The sequence below is a fragment of the Oryctolagus cuniculus genome, chromosome 6 (genome assembly GCF_051225735.1).
Source record: "Oryctolagus cuniculus isolate XC-2025 breed Fujian yellow rabbit chromosome 6, ASM5122573v1, whole genome shotgun sequence".
Taxonomy (NCBI): Eukaryota; Metazoa; Chordata; class Mammalia; order Lagomorpha; family Leporidae; genus Oryctolagus; species Oryctolagus cuniculus.
In genome coordinates, this window is record NC_142872.1 from 37,006,892 (window position 1) to 37,029,642 (window position 22,751).

Here is a 22,751-nt window from a genome sequence, read left to right on the forward strand (position 1 = left end):
AAACATCAGAGGGGGTGGCTCAAGAGATAGATCAGCTTCAGAAACAACCCTCAGAGCAAACTCATGCCACACAAGTGGTCAGTGTCCTAAGCAAGGAGACTGCCACTCTGCTCCCCACATTCCTGGCCACAAGACATTCAGAACAGCAACTCTTCTCAAGGTTAGTTGGGACCTCAGGTTTAGTTCCATCATTCAGGTAATTTCTCTTTGCCTTCACGTTCCTTAATCCATATCAGTGATTTTTCCCATCACTGGAAGATCTCAACATTAACAGTGAGTCTCTCTCTTTTTTTTTTTTTATTACTTTTTTCCTCCAACACCCTCCTTTTCTTTGCAGGTGAAAATAAGGGGAGTCTCTATCTTAATGTGGTTCTCCTTTGTTTCTCTATGTGCCCACCTGCTAGAATTTGGAGGAGAGACATGAATTCCCTAGATCATGATGAAAATGAAGAAATGGACTTGAATAGTCTCTTCTCTCTGGGTCTAACAGTCCCATCTCTACAAAGTAAAGTTTGATTTAATAAATCGCCAATTTAGTGTATTTAAGCTTTTATATTAATACCAATTGGCCCTCTCGATATTCTACAAAGTTCATATTTCTTCTGAGACTCACACATCCAGGAGATGCTGAATCTAGGACTTGAACTCTGATTTCTGACTACCAACTCCATGCTTTCTTGCATCTCATTCATTTCAATAAATCAATCCAAGGCCAAAAAGTTAATGGAAATGTGTATTATGAAAAAACTCTATGTGGGCTTCAAAATATTTCACACCAAAATAAATATATGGTTTAATTTCATTTTCTACAAACTTCTTAAGTTCCTGTCTGTACATATGTATGTATCCTGATTCTTATATCATGGATGGTACACATAATCGGTATAACCCAGGACCAATAATTCCATTCGTAATCACAGCTTTATATTTGTGCCCATGTGATTGGCCCAGCAAAATGAGAAACTAGCTAGGAAATGAAGTACTTCGTGTGAGAGAAACTAGTCCATGCCAGGAAATCAAACAGCTTGTGTTACAGGGTGACATGTGCCTGCATATGAGGGACAACCCTACTTCACACCTATTGTCCCAGAATTCTTATGACTGTATGGCATGTTTATAATCACTAATAAGAGCATCCCAGTTTAGGTAATAAACTGTAGGGAAAATTTATTAATAGTTAACATGTTTGGAGTCTTGACGCCTGAATGAGAGTCCTAGGGTCAACTTTTCTTCCAGGCCAGGACTGTGATGTATGTAGACTGATTATTGGCAGAAGGGAAAAAGTTAGTTTTCTCCCCTTTCCAAGAGCAGAGGGACCTTTCAGGCCAGCGAGGCTGTCAGGATCAACTGCAGTGCAATGGCACCCTGTTGGGTATGGGGTATCTGATGGTTTGGAAAGCCAGCTCTCCCAGAGATTAGGACCAAATTGTCTTGGCTATTTTTGTAGACTTCACCAAAGAAGGATACTAGATGAAATCGAATGGCTGTCTTTCTCCAAAGATCATATTTTTCCTGGTATCCTCTACTTTGGCACATACTGTTTTTTCAGGTGAGTGACCTTGTATTTTGGCGGATATTAAATATCTGATTTTCTTAAAGTTGTACAAAAGGGAAAAAAGTCATTTGTGATATTGGATGGGGAATGCTTTGTTTAAATGTAAGCCTTTGAGACTGTCAATCAAATCAAGCATCATGGAAAGATATTTCCCTGTGGGGCCGGCGTTGTGACACTGTGGGTTAAGCTTCCACTTACATCACCAGCATCCCACATCAGAGTGCTAGTTCAAGTCCTGCCTGCTCTGCTTCTGATCCACCTCCCTGCTAATGTGCCTAGGAAAGCAGCAGAAGATGGCACAGGTGCTTGGGTCCCTGTCACCCATATAGAGACCAGAATGGAGTTCCTGGATCCTGGCTTCAGCCTGGCAGAGACCTGGCTGTTGTGGCCATTTGGGGAATGAACCAGGAGAAAGAAATCACTTGCTCTCTCTCTCTTTCTCCATTTCAAATAAGTAAATAAATCTTTTTTTTAAAGAATAACGTTTTCCTAAATGGAAAAGTCAGACTTGTTTTCTGCCTTGTGGATTCTCATGCCCTTTTCTAAAGAAATCCTCTAGAGTAGACAAAATTGTAATGTTTGTGTGAGTATGATTTTCTGCTGATAAAACAACAATGTATTTTCATCCAGGCTTCAGCAGGTTCTTTAAATGATGATAATGGAAAATAAAACAGACACAAAAGCATTTGTGAGAACTGTGCTCAGATCATGTGTGTGTCTGAATAGTTTGGGGATAAACCTTATGTCACTTGCTAATAGAGGTTAAAGGATGACCTCTTAAAATATCTAAGATCTAATATCAATCACCAGAAGTTTTGAATATGCTATTTTTCTTGGAAAAAGAGATTTTTGCAGATCTGATTAATGTTCTTGAGATGGGAAGATTATTCTAGATCACTGAGGTGGGAACAATATCATCACAGATTCTTAGAAGAGGGAGGCAGGAGGACAGGGCTCAGAAGGAGACGTGACAGTGGAAGCAGAGGCTGGAATGGTGTGAGAATGGAGCCATGGTTCAAGGAATTCGGGTGTCCTGTAGAGGCTGAAAAAAGTAAGGAAATGATTCTTCCCTAGTGTCGCTCCCCGTCTTCGTGGAGGAACGACACAGGACCCTGCGCTGTTCTTTTGTCTGCTCGGCCCTCCCCGGGTTTGCTGCTGGTTCTTCCCGGGTTGGCTACCATCCCTTCCACCTCCGTGGAAGGGCGGTTCCCCCTGGCCACTTTCCCCACTTCCGCGGGGGAGCGGCACACCGCTGGCCGGCTCTCTCGGGGGCTGCACAGGTGTTCCCTCAGATAGATATTCCCCAGTGCATGGTGTCTCTCTCCTCCTTTATAGTCCTCTTCCACCAATCCCAACTCTGCTACCCACACGCCGAGTACGCTGCTCTCCTCCAATCAGGAGCAGGTCCTACAGTTTATTGGTTGAACTGGAGGCAGCTGTGTAGAAGCTGTTTTCTTCTCTCCCAGCGCCATATTGTGGGAGAGCAGATGCATAGAATAAGTCTTAATTCCAGTAACTTAGCCTAGTCCGAGTTGCTCCCAGTTGCTCCCCACACCCTAGAATTCCAGAAGGAATGCAGCCAGGCTGGTGCCTGAGTTTTAGGGCTTCCTACCTCTAGAACTGTGAGATAATAAACCTATGTCATTTGAAGTCACTAATTTTGATAATTCCTTACAGCAGTGACAGGAAACTAGTACACTGGGAAGAAGTGACAGAGTAGTAAAGCTGATGCTACAGTATATCTTACCTACTTTTGCATTCTTACATTCTCCATAAATGTTTCATAGCAAATGCTCTGTAAAGGAATATTTAAAATTTAGCTACCATCAATTAATTATCTGCTAGGTGTAGATTCTCTGCAATATATTTTATTATTTTATGTAACCCTCAGTTGGACAGAATTCGATTAATCATAATAGTTGGTTGGTTCAATAAATGTCACTGTGACCCATCACATACCAATTTGCATTCCCACCAGTAACATGAAAATACATCTTTCTTAACAACTAATTTGATAGCTGAGATGACATTTTATTCTATTTTTAATCAAGCAATTTTCTTCTCATGGGTGAAGCTGAACACTTTTTGCAGATTGTAAGGATTAATTCTGTATCCTTATTGAGGATGTGGGTAAGTGTGAACTGTATGTATTTGGTATCTTGCATGCTCTAAATTGATTTTATTTTTATTTCATCAATTTTAAATAGTTCTTTATACACTAGAGATGTTATCTCTTTATCAAATACATTTTAAGCCTATATGTGTTTATTTTTTTGCCGAGAAGTCATCTTTATTTTTATGTAATAAAATATATCAGTCTTTTCTGTTAATGTATTTAAATAAATGAGTCATTTTCACAAAGTCTCTCCCTATAATTATGTTTAAAGAGGGATTCTGTCATATTTTAATCTTTGCATTGCCTTATTTTCTTTTCATTAAAAAAATTCATTTGAGAAGCAGAAAGAGAGAGAAAGTCAGAGAGAGCTTCCATCTACTGATTCACTCTCCAAATGCCCGCAGTGGCTCAAGGTGGGCTGGTACTCAAACCAGGAACGAGGAATTCAATCCAGGTTACTCTTGCGTTACAGGGACTTAAAGTACTTGGGCTATCATTGCTGTCTCTCAGAGTCAGCACTGCAGAAAACTGGTCAGGAACCAGATTCAGGATTTGAACCCAAGCACTCTGACATAGGATGTGGGTATCTTAACCACTAACCTAAATGTCTTCTCCTGGTTTCATTCTTAATATTCAGATCCTAATTCATTTGAAGTTTATTCTTACTTGGTATGCAGTATATATGTGTAATTTATTTTATTTTTACTAAACGAGGCGCATTATTTTTCTTTTCTCATAACTACACCCAACTTCTTTTGTCATGTAAATACTTTGACTTTATAGGATTAGATAAAAACATGATCATTTTTTATTCAGCATGATCTGGTCCTGGAAAGATTATCAGGTCTTTTGTTTACTTTTTGGAAATACTGCTAAATACTATTCAGCATTTCTCTATTAACTTTTGAAAATTCTCACTTTGGGAACATTAGAATATTTTCTGATGTTTTAAATATTTAACAGTGAGAAGTAAGTAATAGCCAAACTACAATAAGCCCTTTCCTATTCCTCTACTCCTACAAACTCAGTCTCCTGAAAGCCAGGCCAAAACTGGAAGCCTGGAACTCTATTTGGGTCCCTTTATGGGTAGCAGGAACCCAAATACTTGGCCTGACCTATTAGTTGCTGCCTCCTATATGTATCAGCAAGAAGCTGAATAGGAAGTGGAGTTGGGATTTGATCCCAGGCACTCCAATATGGGATGTGGGCATGACACACAGCAGTTTAACCCACTATACCACAATGCCCACCCAACCTTAAGTTTTCTTGTCATCACTGAGTCCTTTAAGCACAATGTGTTCATAGGAACTAGCCTAATACATTACTTACTGCATCACATTTAATCTTTGCAATACTCTTAAAATGCAAATAATTATCCCAGTTATAATGAGGAGGAAATCAGAGACAACAGTCCAATAACTCACTGAAAATAACATTGTTTATAAGTTATGCATACAACCACACAACAGTGTTTACTCTCTTCAGTTACATAGGAAAGCCATAAATATGACTGTGAAAATAAAAGCAACGGATAAAGTAGCTAACACAGGAATGTTGTCTACAAATACTGTTGCTATAAATTATTTTGTATACTTTTGAGCAAATGTATAGTTGTCATATTTCTTTATTCCAAGTAGTTTCAGTAAGAAAAATCATATCCCATGGGGAACTTTAACTTACTGTTTGTACTTTATTTGCAGGGATCTTCAAACCACGTGACAGTTCTAAATGGCCTATGGTACATTTGCATTTCTAATTCTGGATTCTCTTTCTAATAATGATCAAAGTCTTGACATGACTTATCTAAAATTTAATGAAAGTAAAGTAGAAAGAAAGGACTTTATCTGGACTCTGGCATGTAGCTTAACCTTTCCTGGCTTAGATGCTTTCCAATGCAACAAAAGCATGATAGTATAGTAATAACTTATAGTAAAATGAATACATATAGTCAAATAAAATATATGAGTCAGTGTATTTCTGAGGATTAAGTGAAATAACACCTGTCATTTACTCAAAGTCACAAAGCTGTATTGTGGTTAAGTCCAAAATTTATTCCTAGTCTTGATACAGAACCTTCATTTTACCAACCACTCTTGAGCCGTCTAGAATTCACAAACACATCTGTCTCTCCACTCAGAAACTTCCTTCTGTGAGTTAGAGACCAAGGTTAAATGAAAACTTCACATTTGGAGTTAAGCATGGACATTATAAGGTATGGATTGAGGAGATGATGGGATGGGGGCAGACACTACAGTCAGAAAAACAAAAACAAAAATTGGTCACCTGGTGGGAAGCCAGAGCACAGGAAATTTTTGAAAAGATCAATGAATTGTTAAGATTTGCTATTATTTCTATCTGTGGCAGGAGTGATAGGCAAGGCACAGATGGAATTAAATAATACGAATATTCATTACTCCTATGATATTTTGTGGTATGTGCAGCCCCCGTGCCATATATATCAACCACTGGATCCTCTTTATGAAGCAAACTGTCCTAATGTGACAGCATATGTGTGTGCTACAAACATGCGTACTTACCAGAATGAGTGTTTCTTCTGCACTGAACAGTGGTAAGTTAAAAATAAAACACCATTACTATATTTTTTCTCTATGTTTCTTCATGTAAGTTCCAAACAATATAAGCCAAGGAATTAGGTTTTACTGATGTGTACCATTAAAAAAAAATAGTCTGTTGTTCATGAAAGATTAGGGGTAGGGACAGGCATGTGGCACAACTTACAACAATGCTTGCGATGCCTACATCCAAGTGCTGAGTTTGAGTCCTGCTCCACTTTTAATTCTGGCTTTCTGCTAAGGTTCATGTGAGAGGCAGCAGGTGATGGCTCACGTGGTTGGGTCTTCTGCCACCCATGTGGGAGAACTGGATTGAATTATTGGCTCTCAGCTTCAACCTGGCCCAGTCTAGGCTGTTGCAAATGTCTGAGGAGTGAACCACTGCATAAGAAATTTGTCCATCTGACTGACCATCTGCCTGTCTCTGCCTCTTTGTCCCTCAAATTAGTAAAAATGAGTACACATTTTAAAATTTAAAAAAGAAATATCAGGAGCAGACTATTTAGACAGTAAAAGTTTCTTTTAAAAATTTAGTTAACATTCACAGTAGACATTTTTAATAGAAATGCATACATGATATATTGGGAGAATTTCAGGGATCATATTTATAAGAAGTCTACAGATTATATTCAAACAATAAATGAAAATCCATTATTTTAAAAATCACTCAAATTTTCTTTCACAAGTCACACTGACAAGCCTATGTGTAGTACCTTATCAATGTCGTTTGAGAGAAATTAATAGATATAGAAACAGATAAAGATGAAGATAAAGCAATGGGTATAAATGAAGACCTAGACATATATACATATATATAGGCACAAATACTATTACACATGAGTAATAAAGTGGTTATGTTTCTTACATGCATAAAAATTAATAGCTAACTTGTAATATTATTTGCCTTTCAAATAATTTCAGTAGGAAATTTAGATTAAAAATCAAGACATTCCTTGTGATATATTTTAGCACCATTTGATGCTATTTTTATAAGTCAGCCTATGTCTTGACAGTACCCTTCCATGATTTTTGAGATCTTCTAGGTTGAGGGTCCCAAGCCTACTCAGGTTTGATGATTTACTAGAAGGCCTCATAAAATATAACAGCTGTTATTTTCATTGTATCTATTTATTACAACGAAAATATACAAATTTATATCAGCCAAGACAACAGGGTGAATAGGTCTAGAAGTATCACTGTTGTGGCTATATTTTACCTCTTGGTAGAAAAATCCAGTATGTCTATGCTGAACAGAAAAGTACTGAGATGGGAATGGGTTACAGGACGAAACTTTTTTTGAAAAACTTCAGAGAGGCCGGTGCCGTGGCTCAATAGGCTAATCCTCCACCTTGCGGTGCCGGCACACTGGGTTCTAGTCCCGGTCGGGGCACCGGATTCTGTCCTGGTTGCCCCTCTTCCAGGCCAGCTCTCTGCTATGGCCCGGGAGTGCAGTGGAGGATGGCCCAAGTGCTTGGGCCCTGCACCCCATGGGAGACCAGGAGAAGCACCTGGCTCCTGCTTTCGGATCAGCGCGGTGCGCCGGCCGCAGCGCACCAGCCGTGGCGGCCATTGGAGGGTGAACCAACGGCAAAGGAAGACCTTTCTCTCTGTCTCTCTCTCTCACTGTCCACTCTGCCTGTCAAAAAAAAAAAAAAAATTAAAAGAAAAAAAAGAAAAAGAAAAACTTCACAGAATGGGGCCAGCACCACGGTGCAGTAGGTTAATCCTCCGCCTGCAGTCCCGGCATCCTATATGGACGCCAGTTCTAGTCCTGGCTGCTCCTCTTCCCATCCAGCTCTCTGCTATGGCCTGAGAAAGCAGTACAAAATGGCCCAAGTCCTTGGGTCCCTGCACCCCCATGGGAGACTGGGAAGAAGCTCCTGGCTCCTGGCTTCAGATCGGTGTAGCTCTGGCCATTGCAGCCATTTGGGGAGTGAACCAACGGAAGGAAGACCTTTCTCCCTGTCTCTCCCTCTCACTGTCTGTATCTCTACCTCTCAAATGAATAAAAATCTTTAAAAAAAGAAAACTTCACAGAACACTTTTTGGATAATCAACACATAAAGAATGTACTAACTGTGGTGGTGACAAACAGGAATAAAAAAATGACGGATGTAAAGGAAATTGTAAAGCAGCCTTCTTTATAGGACTTAAAAGACAAAGAAAGTGCATTCAAGAACAATGCCCACTCTCCTTATAATACTAATCTTCTTTCTTTTCTCTTCCCTTTAGGGAATTTGGTTCTCGTATTCAATTTGCCAAATATGGAAAATGTGATGAATGATTAACAGAATACCTCCATTTGCTTATTCTTTTAGCTTCCAAATATTACTTCTTTTGAAATTTGATGGTGTAAATTAAATAACATATCCCTGTGCTGTACCAAATTTGGAACAAAATGGGGGAAAAAGGGAATGTAACTCACCAAGTATCACTTTATTACAAATAAACATAATAAAAAGGAACTAACTAATGGACAATTCATTTTTGGGACCTGATTATTTAAAGATATCTATTTTGGAGCTTCCAAGTTCTGTTCACCAAGTGGGTTTTCTGGCCCCCCAATGAGTAATGCTCACAGAGCACAAGCTTCCTTGCACAGCCACTCCACGCTGCGTTCGTCTCACTTGTAGACAAGCAAAAGAGAAAATATTTTCCCTGCAAAGGAGGGAGCCACTGAGTCACTTAGGCCTATTGCTATTTCTGCAAACTCCCCAAACAGAAAACCTAACACCTTTTTTAGTTGGAGAAGTAAGTTATCAGAGAGAGATGAGGAATGTCATGCCAATGGATGTCTGTTACTCAAAGCAGTGACACTAGCATGGAAATGAGGAGATCCAAACTCTGCTCTCAGTCTTGTCACTGCTTAGTTTGTGTTATATTAGCTATCAGTGTCCTTGGCTGTAGCAGTTCCATAATTATCTTGATTGGATTATTTCATTGCTTATGTAGAAGAGTCACCCATCACTTTGCCTAGTATCTGGCCTCAGGCAGGTAATGACCTTTGGTGAAAGTCACTAGTATTCCTTCATTTGTTAAGCAAGATTCAGGTCTTTTGATCTTCTATGAGCTCACATCAGGTAGCAAAAATATCTCACTATAACCAACATGGAATGGTGGTAGCAGCTGTTTTGGGAATTGAGGTTTAAAGAAAGCAATGGAGTGGACATCTTCTGCTGCTGTTTACATATCCTTTTTTTTTTTTTTTTTTTTTTTTTTTTTTTTTTTTGACAGGCAGAGTGGACAGTGAGAGAGAGAGACAGAGAGAAAGGTCTTCCTTTGCCGTTGGTTCACCCTCCAATGGCCGCCACGGCTGGCGCGCTGCAGCCGGCACACCGTGCTGATCTGATGGCAGGAGCCAGGTACTTATCCTGGTCTCCCATGGGGTGCAGGGCCCAAGTACTTGGGCCATCCTCCACTGCACTCCCGGGCCATAGCAGAGAGCTGGCCTGGAAGAGGGGCAACCGGGACAGAATCCGGCGCCCCGACCAGGACTAGAACCCAGTGTGCCGGCACCGCAAGGTGGAGGATTAGCCTAGTGAGCCGCGGTGCCGGCCTGTTTTCATATCCCAATATATACATTTCTAGTGTCAGAAACCCTAATTACCTCTTAGCAAACTTATCAAACTTCAGCTTTTGTCTTCAGTTGTGTTGATTCCATCATGATCCCTGTGGAGCCTACCACCTAGGCCTATTCTAATCTACAAATGGATGTCCTCCCACCACAAACATCATTATAAGTATCAGTAGATGACTCAAACAGAGTCTTGACCTGGAAGTGCTGCAAGAAAGACCATCTTTTCTCTTAGACATGGACCTGGAAAATGTTGCCTGAAAACTGAAACTAGTCTCTGGTGAGAGAAAATAGGGCCTCTTTAAAAATTAAAACAAAATAGAGACAAAGAAACAGAGAGAAACTATATTTCGATGACATAAATTTCTTGTTTCAAGCCATCCCTGCATCGTCTGTTCTTTGACTTCTCTTTTAAATGGAATAATAAATTCCCTCTTCTCTTATAGAGTTGGTGTCATGTTTTCTGTTCCCTGAGACAAGCCAAATAATAAATTCAAGAAGAAAGGACTTTGGGGGAAGAGAACTAGTCTCTGGATGTATTGCTTTTGCAAAAATCCTTTCTGAGAGTGTAACTATATTGGAAACCACTCTTTGGTCACAAAGGCCATATGGGCATCTTGACCCAGGCATTAAAATATATATAAAGAGGTCAATTTTTTAAAAAGTATTCAAGAAGTTCAGGGACAGAGACACAGAGACAGAGACAGAATTCCACCTGCTGGTTTACTTTCTAAGTGCCTGCAGTAATCAGGGCTGGGCTAGGCTGGACCAAATCCAAGAACTGAGAATCCAACCCAGGTGAATGGCAGGGATTTGGGAAGTTGAGCCATCACCTGACCTCTTCTCGGGTCTGCTCTGCAAGAAGCTAGAATTAAGAGAGCAAGGACTTGAACCCAGGAACTAGAAAATATATAACCCCTTTGCAATTTTGAGGACCAGGAATTCTTTTCTGTCAAGGGAAGAACATGCCTGCAGAAGTGAAATGTATTCCCTATTATTGATCCGAGCTATTGAATGCCCTGCAGGCATCTTAACCATTAGGCCAACAACCACTCAAAATGTTAACTTTTGGGGCCAGCACTGTGGCATAGCAGGTTAAGCTTCCTCATCCAGTGCTGGCATCCAATATGGGCACCGGTTTGTGTCCCAGCTGCTCCACTTCCAATCCAGCTCTCTGCTATGGCCTGGGAAAGAAGTGGAAGATAGCCAAATTCCTTGGGTCCCTGCACCTGCATGGGAGACCCAGTAGAAACTCCTGGCTCCTGGCTTCAGATCAGTATAGCTCCGGCGGCTGCAGCCAATTGGGGAGTGAACCCGCAGATTGAAGACCTCTCTGCCTCTCCTTCTCTCTCTGTGTAACTGTGACTTTCAAATAAATAAATAAATTTTAAAAAGGTTAACTTTTATAAAAAGTTTAATATGAATTCATGATTACAGAAAATCATATTCCTGCAAAAGAAAATCCATAAGCAATAGACCATGGCTGAATTACTAATCATGGCAACAGAGCCTTTTTTCCAAGAGAACAGAATACCAAAAGATCAGCTGTATCTCAACTAGCGAGTTCTAGAGAATGTCTTTATCAAAGTCATCTCTTGAATATTCTTGCTATCTCATGCTTCTTCTCACTAGCCCTTATTCTGTGGGTCCCTTCCCTAACAAACATATCCACTGTGTCCCCCAGATCCTTGGTTGTGTGATAAATAAGCTCACCTACAGGCTCATCCTCATTACTAAATGCTCCTTGCATTTCCTTGCCCTGGCTGACTCCGGAGTTTCCCCAAGGATGATGCTGGCATAGAGCAGAGTAGAGCATGCCCATTCTGCTACAGGACTGCAGGGGAGACTGGCACTTTATTGATTTTCTGAGGCAGCTTCTGGGCTTTTGCTTCTCTGTCCTATTGGAAAAGCAACATTAAGCACATGGTAGCTTAATCAGTCACTTTAGCACTGTTTTTACACTCTGGCCATGCTCCCAAAGTAACATATGTATTTTGGCTTCTAACATAGCCTTTCTTCCCAACATTCATGTCATTGTCCTATGGTGCTTCACGTCCACCTGGTTGATCATCCATACCTTAACCTGGCAGTCTCAGCCGAACATTTCACTTATTTTTTTAAAGATTTGTTTATTTATTTATTAAAAGGCAGAATTACAGAGAGAGAGAGAAATAGAGAGAGGGAGAGAGACAGAGAGAGGTCTTTCATCTGCTGGTTCATTCCCCAAATGACTGCAACAGCCAGAGCTGAGCTGATCCAAAGCCAGGCGCCAGGAGCTTCTTCCAGGTCTCCCACGCAGGTGCAGGGGCCCAAGCACTTGGGCCATCCTCAGCTGCTTTCTCAGGCCATAGCAGAGAGCTGGATCGGAAGAGGAGCAGCAGGGACTCGAGCCACAGGTGGTGGCTTTATCTGCCAAGCCAGAGTGCCAGTCCCTCAGCTGAACATTTTAAATGTCAAGTGTGCTACTCTGCAATGTGTTTATGTGTTGGGGAAACCCACTTGTGCTACTCTAATTTAGAATTCATTCCTACATTACATCATTCCTATTCAAACTCCTCAAATTTCATGACACAAATAGATTGCAAGGCATTCAATATCCCTGTGATCAATACTAGGGAATACATTTCACTTCTACAGGGCATGCTCTCTCCTTGACAGAAAAGAATGCTAGTTCCTCAAAATTGCTAAGAGTGTTGTACAGTGTTTGTGGGATGAAAAGGTTTTCTCTTGGTGGCTCTGTGGCACAGAGAACTGAGGGAAAGAGACACAGCATAAGGACTTGGGTTTGCTTCCTATTACAACCTATGTGACTTGTGACTGACATAAGTCGTAAAAGGAAGTGGGCATCACCTTCTCTACCTTTTATGCGAGTTTTTAAACTTAATACACAGGACTCTTTGTAGTCATTAAAAGCATGCAAATAAACAGCATCACTCTCCAACAGAAAGGCATAACCTGATGAGTTCCAAAGGATGTTCTAGTGGTGCGAATACTGGCCTTAGGTGTGAAACTTCTCTAATGCTTCCATATAACAAAATCATTTGAGAAACTACAGCACAGAAGAGACAAGTTTTAAAATGACACTTTCATTCACCCCATTATGGAATTATACATGTCAATCATTGTACTGAATAACTTATATAAACTATTTCATTTAACCTACTAAATCAAATTATGCTATGAGTATATCCATCTCCACTTTGAATATTAGATATATATTCATTTATTTATCCAATGAATATGTATTAACCAGCTTATAGAGTCTTATCTCTGTTGCAGATTCAGGAAGAAATTATAGATAATATTAGTGTCCACATGGAAGAGAAACACAGATATGCAAGAGTAAGAACATGAGAGGAGTATCCTCTTCTATTGTGATTATCTTTTATCTTGTAGATGAATGACTTAGGAAATCTAGGAAAAATTTCCCTCTAAAGACCAGATCTGGGGATTGGAGTTTTGATGGACTGGCAAAAAGTTTAGAAGTCATCAAGGCATAGGTATTGGAGCAGAGAAGACAAACTAAGACCTCCCTACACACACAGCTGTTCGTGACCTACTACCCCAGTCTCATGTCTAAATTCCACATAAAGTAGGAGAGAATGAGGGACACATGCTAACTGAAGGAGAGAGAGGAGAGCTGAGAGGGTGGAGAGAGCAGGTGTATGCCTGAGCAAGAGAGGAGGAGTTGATGTCACTGCCCCCCCAACTCTTGTTCCAGAATGTCTTATATTCACTTCATCTCATTCTTCCCAACACAAATATCAACAAACTCCTTGACTTATTTGACTGATTTTTAAAGATTTATTTATTCATTTCCCTTTTTAAATTATTTTTTCATTTATTTGAAAGGCAGAGTTAGTGTGAGGGAGAAGAAGAGATCTTCCATCTACTAGTTCACCCCCTCAGGTGGCCACAATGGCCGGAGCTGAGCAGATCCACATTAGCAGGGAAAAGGATCAGATGTGGGGCAGCCAGATCTTGACCCAGGATCCACATGAGATACAGGGCCCACAGGCTCTAGCTTTAAATGTTACACCACAGCACTGGCCCCTATTTATTCATTTCAAAGGCAGAGTGACTGAGGGAGAGACAAAGCTAGAGAGATCTATCCACAGGGTCACTTCCTAAAGGCACTCCCAGTAGCCAGAGGTAGACTAGACAGAAAACAGGAGCCAGGAGCCCCATGCAGCTCTCCCACATAGGTGATAAGAACCCAAGCAGTTAGACCATCATCTATCTGTTCCCTCTCATGTGCATCAGTAGGAAACTGGATTGGAAGCATAGGACCAGGCTCTCCAATACAGATGTGGGCATCCCAGTGGAGGTTTAACCCACTGTGCCACAACACCCACCTCAAACTGATGTTCTTCATAATCTGCCACATAACCAAATGGTCTTGGCTGATACAGAAAGATGAAATTATTACTACATTTGAGGCTGGGGAGATAATATCTGAAAGTAGTCTTTGCATTTGGGCTCCTTTGTGTTTGGGACATTACTTATCTCTACCACTAGATGCCAGCCTCACTCTTCTAATTTGGTTTACTTGACTAGTTACTTCATGGGCAGCTCTCAACTCTCCATCGCCTTTCCAGCTAATCACACAAACCATCTCTACTGGCCACAGGGAAGCTCATCTTCTTTCATTTTCCTTCTCCCTCTCTCGGTGCCCTCACCTAATGAGTTGATTCCAAGAGGGTGGCTCTCTTCGGAGCTGGTGAAGATATAACATCAGTTTTTTTAGGGCTCCAAAGCCAAGCATATTCTACAATATTCCCTTGTTAACACCAACCATCTCTTACAGCTTAACACTAGTTCATTATTTAGTCTCTCCATCTCTGCCCTACCAAAAATTACGATAACCAAAATAAAAATCTTCTCCCAAATGAGAAGGGTGGTGTAAGGAGAATAAAAATGGGGAATCAGGGGAAATTCCATCATTTATTTTTCTCACCAAAAAGTAGAGAGCCCACATTTATTCTACTTTAGTAGAAAAACAAATGAAGCTTAGCCTAGAAATCTCTTACCTTTAACTATCTTCACTTTAATGTGAAAATCCTGTGCTGTTTGGAGACAGACATGAACACAGGTAGAAAACCTGGGGGACTCTGATAAGGGGTTCTGGGTTCTGGGTATAAGCTGAGAATGGAAACAATGACATGAGGTCCCACATGAGAATGTGAGTGTTCCAGTACAGGTGAAGGGGTGGAAGGACACCCTGGCAGAGCGCATGGGCAGAGACAATTTAACAATTATGCCAGGTTCAATGAACTCATGCACCATGCCAAAAGCCAGAAGTGTATCTTATTTTTATTGTCTCAATCTCCTCCACAGCCCTACTAGCCTGATACCATTCTTGCCCCCATTTTATAGATGATTAAGCTAAACTTAACACAAGGTAAGCAAACTATGTAATACCATAGATTATAAAGGAAGACTGAGACTTGAACTCAAGATATGCTGCAGCTAGCTATAAACTGATATTGTCTGTAAACACACATAAAAAAGAGGGCAGACAGAGGAAACAATAAGAGATTTTCCAAAAGATACAAACCATATCATCTTAAAAATATTAACCCTGTCTTTTAAGAAAACATTCTGCCTAAAGGCACTAATGGACAAATGCGCACCAAGATAAAATGCTGTTTTCAAAATTGTAAAAGCAGTCCTCATGTGGAAGCCTCGTTTTCTTGCTCTCTTTGCAGCTATTTGCAATAAATCAGCTGATACTCTTAGTATCAACTTTTTAGATTTTATATGCTGTTACTCTATTTTCTCATCTCCAGAGCTACTTACTCTCTATGAAACAGTAAGAAATATTTTTAGAGCCCAGGCAAATGAAATCTGTTGGTTTCAAGAATCCTTATTGGGTATCTATTCTGTGCCATTCACTATATGAGGCACAAGGCAGATATACCCCTGTTCTTGCAGACTTCACATTCAAAAGGGGTTGTGCAAGGGCACGGTTCTAGAAGGACAACAAGAACCACAAACTACCAAAGCACAATCTGAATGTTAGAGAAGCATACGATGCCACGGAAGATCAATTTGAGGAGCTGACAGCTGGCTTAGCTAGAAGTAGGAGAAGGAGGCCAGGTGAAAGCTGAGGATGAAGCTCCAGACACACAATCAGCAAGGCCCAGAGTTATTTTCCCCTGCTTTTGTTACTGGTGAATGGCAGGGTTCTTGTCTTTGTGCAAGAAAGAATTCAGGAGTGAGACAGAGAGTAGTGGAAAGTAAAATAGCAAGATTTAATAGGGTAAGGACATTCGTAAGAACGGATGGGCACCTCTCCAGACAGAACCTGAGAGAGAGTGCCCAGTCGCTCGGACTGGGGGAGAGTGGAGTTACATGGTTGAGTGGAGAGATTACACCCGGGCAGGCCAGGTGAGCAGCTAAGCAGAGAGGCAGAGGGCTGAGCACGCAGTCTAGTTGAGGCTGGGGGTTTTTAAAGAGATGGGCCTTGCCTTCCTGCCTCTGCTCCTCCTGGAACAAAGGACTTTTGGGATGTAAATACTAAAAACTCCTATCTGAGTTTTCCCCCTGAAGTTATCAGATTGGGGGAAGCCTGCAAGGATGGGCAGGACCCCCTGGAGAATCCTCCAGAGCAGGAAAATTGAAGTGCAGATATCAGGTAGAAGGGGCAGGGACCCCTGCCTGGCAGGTTATCAGGTAGAAGGGAAGGGGCAGGGCAGGATGCAAATACTGGGCTGCCCCTGAAAGTTATCGGGATGACTTTGAGATGCATATGCTGGACCCTAATGTCTCCTTAGGCCTTTGTCACACACACATAAGCTCATATCTGACTTCCTACCTAATACTTTTAACAGAGAGATGGGAGATAGGAGAAGTTAGGAATCAATGTCAAGTTCACAGATACAAAGGTTCCAATAACATCGTGTAGGTGCGGCTTTTTAAGCCATGGATAGAAGTCTAGGTCTTTAAATGAGATGACAAGCCATTAAAACAATGTTCCTTCAATACTTTAATACTTGGAGCTAGAGCTTGGCTCTTCTACATAATTTATCAGTAAACACTTCATCTGCCTCATGACTTTACAGACTCTTGCTCTTCAAAGCACCAGATCATTGTTAAAAATGCAGATTTACAGGGGCATGTGTTGTGGCATAGCAGGTTAAGGCTGCCACTTGGGACACCTGCATCCCATAGCCAGTGTCTGGGTTTCAGTCCTGCTTCTGCTCTGCTTCTGCTCTAGCTACCTATTAATGTGCACCCTGAAAGGCAGCAGATGATGGCTTAGTTGCCTGGGTTCCTGTCACTCACATGGCAGATGTGGATAGTTTCTGGCTCCTGGCTTTAGCTTGGCTCAGACCTGGTTAGAGACTGAAAGTGGATGGAAGATATCTCTCACTTGCTCGCTCTCACTCTCGCTCTTTCTTTCAAGTAAAGAAAAATAAATATTTAAACTTTTAAAAACTCCAGAATTATAGATCTCACCTTAGATGTACTAAGTCAAATTTGCATTTTATCAAGACCCACAGGGAATTTTCATGCATATAATTTGAGAAGCATTGGTTCCACTCATTAGAGGAGACTTTCTGAAAGATAAATGCACTTAAAAAATTTATTTTCCCTATAGGCAATACAAATTCTCCAGAGACATTGTGTGGCTTGATGTTAATGATTCTGAGCAAGGTTCATGACCACATCTTTAGTGGTCAGTAGTCAGTACTTAAAAATACAAGCAGTGTGGAGCAGGCATTTGACCTGGTGGTTAAGACATTGGTTAAGACACCCACATCTAATACTGGAGTATCTAGATTTGAAACTCAGATCTGGCTCATGATCCAGCTTCCTGATAACAAGGCTGGGGAAGTGGTAGGTGATGGCTCAGGTAATTGGGTTCCTATCCCCCATGCAGGAAACCTGGATTGAGTTCCTGACTTAAGGATTTGGCTCTGGCCTAGTCTGAGGCATTAGGGGCATTTAGGAAGTGAATCACCAGATGGGTGTGTTTCTGTGTGTGTCTCTGTCTATAGAGAGAGAGGAAGGGAGGAGAGGAGGGAGGAACGAAGGAACGAAGGAAGCAAGGAAAGAAGGAAAAGAAAGAGAAAAAGAGAGAGAAGGAAGGAGAGTAAGAGAAAGGAAGATTATATTCAAATTTCAATTCTGATACATAGTACTGACTTTCAAGTTACTTAACCCACTTGTACCTTAACTTTATTTTTTTCTTTCAGTTAATTACACTCAATTTTATTAGATAGCTTTAAATACTGATGGGATATCATGAGATATCTTGATACATGTATATATCATGCAATGTTCAAATGTGACTTAATTTTCTTATGTGAGAAGAACTGCACTTGGTATGTAAGGACTCCTTTACAGCACTTATTTTATTATTGTCACTGTTTTACAATTATATCACCATCATTATTTTATTATCAACATTGTCACCCTGTGTTCCTTTCTCCTGTACAATATTAGGGAAGTTTGAATGAGTTGGGAGAATCACACCATTAATAAGAATTATAAATCAATTGTAATGAAAGTTACTGTGAGAAAATATAGACACTCAGATCTCATTAGACATTATTCTCCTTGAATGCCTTATTATTTCCGTGACTCCACTATGACTTCTGTGCAAATGGCGCATTAGTTTCATCTTTTTCGTGACCGTAGCTCTAGTCCCATAGTTCAAATCTCCTGATATACATTCTATCTGAATTTTATACCATAACTTGCAATCCAAAGGTTCAGACTCAAACATCACTTCTCATAGGCCAGCTCTTTCTCCCAGCTGTCCCTGTTTCAGTTTTTCAAGTTTCACTCTCAGTCATGAAGCTTGTCAAACATGCTGTTCTTCCTTTTATCTCCTTATGATTCTATCTACAACCACAAAGTCACCAAACACCCTAGTGAAGGTCTGAAACTGTATGCTTTTAAGGACAAACCTTTTCTTTAATTGCAAAGACTGAGAAGGGTGTTTGTCCTAGTGGTTAGGGTGCCTCTTAGGACAACTGCTTCCCATATCAGAGAGCTCGGGTTTGACTCTCCACACTTGACCCTCGTTTCCTGCTAAGGGCACCCTGGAGGCTCAAGGAGTTGGGTCCCTGCCACCTATGTAGGAGACCTGTATTCAGCTCTTGGCTCCTGGCTTCAGCCTGATCCAGACGTGGCTGTCAGAGTCATTTGGTGACTGAATCAGAAAGCAGGAGATCTCTGTTTCTTTCTGCCTCTCTCTCTCTCTTCCCACTCTGTGCTTTTCAAATAGATAAAACACATTAAAATTTTTAAATAACAAATTTCAAAGACTAATACATTTATAGGAGATACTAAAATGAATTACTAGAAAATGAAATGATAAAGTCAGAAAAAGTATAAGCCAAACAATTGTAAGTTTGGATAAAAATTAATTTTAATAAAATCAATATATATAAATGACAATGGACATGAATAAAACAAAAATACCATATCTGTTTATTTGAAAGTGCACATATACATGATTGATACAGTTACACAATTTTTGTTTTTCTTCAAGTATAAATGTTGAGTAAAATATGAATCACCCATAAGAAACACAGAGCATTTTGAAAGAACACTGTTTTCATGTTCTTCTTGCTTGTTAACTCACCTAATCTGTTGACAATGTCTCTAGAGGATAATGTGTATCTAAATTCTTTCTGTGTTGTTGTTTTACTTAAATAACACCCATTTTTAAAAAGCCAATTCCACAGAGAATATTTACATGAATTTTGGAGAAGCATTTAAAGCAATTTCAGCAAGCTCAGGATCTTCAGTTTTAAATTTTATACTAAATGAGAAAAGGGATACTGATTTTTTAAAAAAGATTTATTTATTTATTTGAATGTCAGAGTTACACAGAAAGAGAAAGAGAGGCAGAGAGACAGAGAGGTCTTCCATCCACTGGTTCACTCCCCAATTGGCCACAAGGGCCAGAGCTGAGCTGATCCGAAGCCAGGAGCCAGGAGCTTCTTCCAGGTCTCCCATGCGGGTGTAGGGGCCCAAGGACCTGGGCCATCTTCTACTGCTTTCCTAGGATTGGAAGTGGAGCAGCTGGGATACAAACCAGTGCCCATATGGGATGCTGGCGCTGCAGGTGGCGGCTTTACCGCTACGCCACAGCGCTGGCCCCAGGATACTGATGTTTTAAAATTAGCCTCTAATCCTTCATCAGCAGCCAGCTCCAAAAATTGCTGTGTAAAGTTTGCCAACATGAATTTACATTTGTTGAAAGAAACCATAAATTTCCTATTCCTGAATATTCTTTTGACAGAAAATAAAACTTGACTTGGATATAGTGCTAACTCTTTGGTTGAGGAAGCATCCCGTATGTTTTCTTGTCATTTCAAGATCAGTATCAGAATATAAGTCTATGCAAAACTTCAGTTTAAGACCATATTTGTTGACAGTGTAATGTGCAATTTTTGTAACTGTTCAGAGTCAGTTTTGCAATTATTGTCAATGAAGAAAAGCAAATCCTTTATATTTAGATATATGTAAATTACAAAAGTCTAGTCAAGTTACACAGGAAGACGCTTCACCAGTGTACTTATATTAATATTGTACACCAGGTATGAGAACATTGTGGTGAGTGTTATTGAAAAGTAATAGCTAAGCATCCACCTTTGCTAAAAATTCAGATTTCAGATACACATCTTTGATCCAGTCTTCAATGATGTCTCAGCTATTCTGTATGGATATTTAAGTTTTAGCAATCTGAAATAATATATAACAAGGAGCCCCAAAAGTTCTAATGTATTTTGAGCAAACATTAAACTTCTGTTTCTATCATCCTTTTATTTACTTATTTTAGAGTTAGGTATTTATTCGAGAGGCAGAGTGAGAGAGACAGAAGGAGATAGACAGTGCCTATCCTTTGGTTCACTTGTCAAATGCCTACAATGGCCAGGATTGGGCCAGGTCAGAACTGGGAGCCAGGAACTTAATTCAGGTCTCTCATATGGGTGGCAGGAATCTAATGACTTGAGTCATTCATTACTAGCTACCTCCCAGGGTCCAGATAAACAGGAAGCTAGACACAGAAGCTACAGCTGAGTATCAAACCTCAGATCCCCAATAATGGGACATGGGCATCTTAATGGCTCAGCTAAATACCCACCTCATTCTTTAAAATTCAATAGAAGAATTTAGTGATAGTTTCTTTTGAAGAATTATTTAGATTTGAGTTTATTTCTTCATGCTTTGTACGTGAATATTATTTAAAAGTGTTTTAATTGCTTTATTAAACAATAAATCCCCATAATTGATGAAACACTATGGTTTTAGCTGTGAAATTCTTCAAGAAAAACATTTACCTCTCTGAATCCCACACAGATGACTTGCTGGTAAAATTCCCAGGATTTTGGTAAAAACATTTGAGTCAGTTTATCACAGAGAATCTCTTCAGTAAAGAAAGAAGTTATGTGTCATGCTGAGGATAATAAACCTGTGAGAGGAACTGGATGGTGGGTAACCATGAGAAAAAGAAAGGATAAACAGTACTCGGGGACTTCATTACATGGAGGTAACAAGAGGCTAAATAAAAGGAATTTCATGAAGACTTGACATCCCAGGTAGGGAGAAAATGGTAGGATTTTTGTAGCAGGGTCAACTGTCACTGAATTCTCCAGGCTAGTTTCAAAGACCAAATGTTGGAAAAGAGTAAAGGAAAACTGATTATATTCCAATTTAGAAAAAGGTAGAATATGCTACACAGGTCAAGCAATTAAGGGAGGCTCAACAGCAAATTCAACAGGACAAAGCATGAGGCCCAAGCTGGAGAGGAAAAAATAACAAGCAACAGTGGAAAACAGAGAAGCAGGAAATTTTGAATAACAGCAGTCTTCAGTGATGAAAAATCTAAATTGCTGTCATGCTAAAGTGACGTGGAGTTTAAGGTTGTTGGAGAAAGAGCAGTGTAAAAACTATGAGGCATGGTGGTTATTTGTAGCTGGTGTTCCAGTTTCCCAACACAGCAAAAGTTGACATCTTTGAACTAGAGATGAAAGAAATTTCTCAGAAGCAAAGGGGGCTTACAAAACCTCACTTAATAGGGAGAAGCATCTGAATTTTGAAAGTAATTCAATTGTAGATTATGGGATGTCCTATGGTAGAGATTTGTTTTGCAAATATCTTCACCTTATTCTCACTTTGCATAACCAGAACCTCTCAGCCTTTCCCTTCCTTACAGAGCAAGAAGGATCAGAGAAGATGGTACAGGAAGCCTGCAACATCCTCTGAGGCAACTCCACAAAGTTCACGGTCATTTCACTGAGCAAGCAGTCTGAGTGTATATTCTTCCTCTTCCCCACCACCTTTGTTCAGGCCTGGAATCACCGAAAAACTCACAATTTACAGTCAACTAATTCAGAGAGCTTCCTTGTCTCTGCAGTATCCTTATCCTTGGCTCTCTACTACCAGGTAGAGTGGTGTTCTACTTTCCTCAACTATCAGTTGATACTTCTGAATTTTTATCTTCCAGCCTTTCCGCCTAAATTAATGGCTTCTCAAATGTCCATGAGTTTCAAAAACAACTGGGAATTTGGCAAAAGTACCATGGACCAGGCCTATCCTGTTTTAATGATTGTGGGTTCCTGTGTTCTGTGCTAACTCTCTAGGAGGTTGTGACACACACCTACACTTGAGAACGAGTTTTTAAACATCTCCCTTTTCCTACATATCATCTACAGCCAGAGTTAAGACAGCACAGAATGGAAAGAGGAGCCAATCAGGTCACTGACAAAGTGACATTGTAAAGGTAACTTGTCTCTGGGTCATGTTATTTTCTTACAATCAGAATTTTACTTGGATAATAACAATAACAAGCTATCGTGTATGCTGCCTATCTACTTTGAGTAGGGGTCTGTATATGTATTTTCTTAATTGACACTCCTCACAATCCTAGTAGCAAAGTAGTCCTTTGAGGCACTAGGAAACCAGTCTGTC

The 22,751-nt window shown here is 40.3% G+C and overlaps 2 protein-coding genes across 17 annotated transcripts in view; one reads left to right on the forward strand and one right to left on the reverse strand.

Annotated features, from left to right (window-relative positions):
* Positions 1–22,751, reverse strand: part of LOC103347914 (ovomucoid) — a 140,681-nt gene that overhangs the window by 40,624 nt on the left and 77,306 nt on the right. The window lies entirely within an intron of this gene.
* On the forward strand, positions 7–8,716 carry SPINK13 (serine peptidase inhibitor Kazal type 13). Its single transcript, XM_051844383.3, has 5 exons — positions 7–160; positions 1,448–1,549; positions 5,372–5,409; positions 6,113–6,240; positions 8,477–8,716. Exons 2-5 carry the CDS (start codon positions 1,471–1,473, stop codon positions 8,526–8,528), a joined length of 297 nt encoding a protein of 98 aa, XP_051700343.2. The 5' UTR covers positions 7–160; positions 1,448–1,470; the 3' UTR covers positions 8,529–8,716.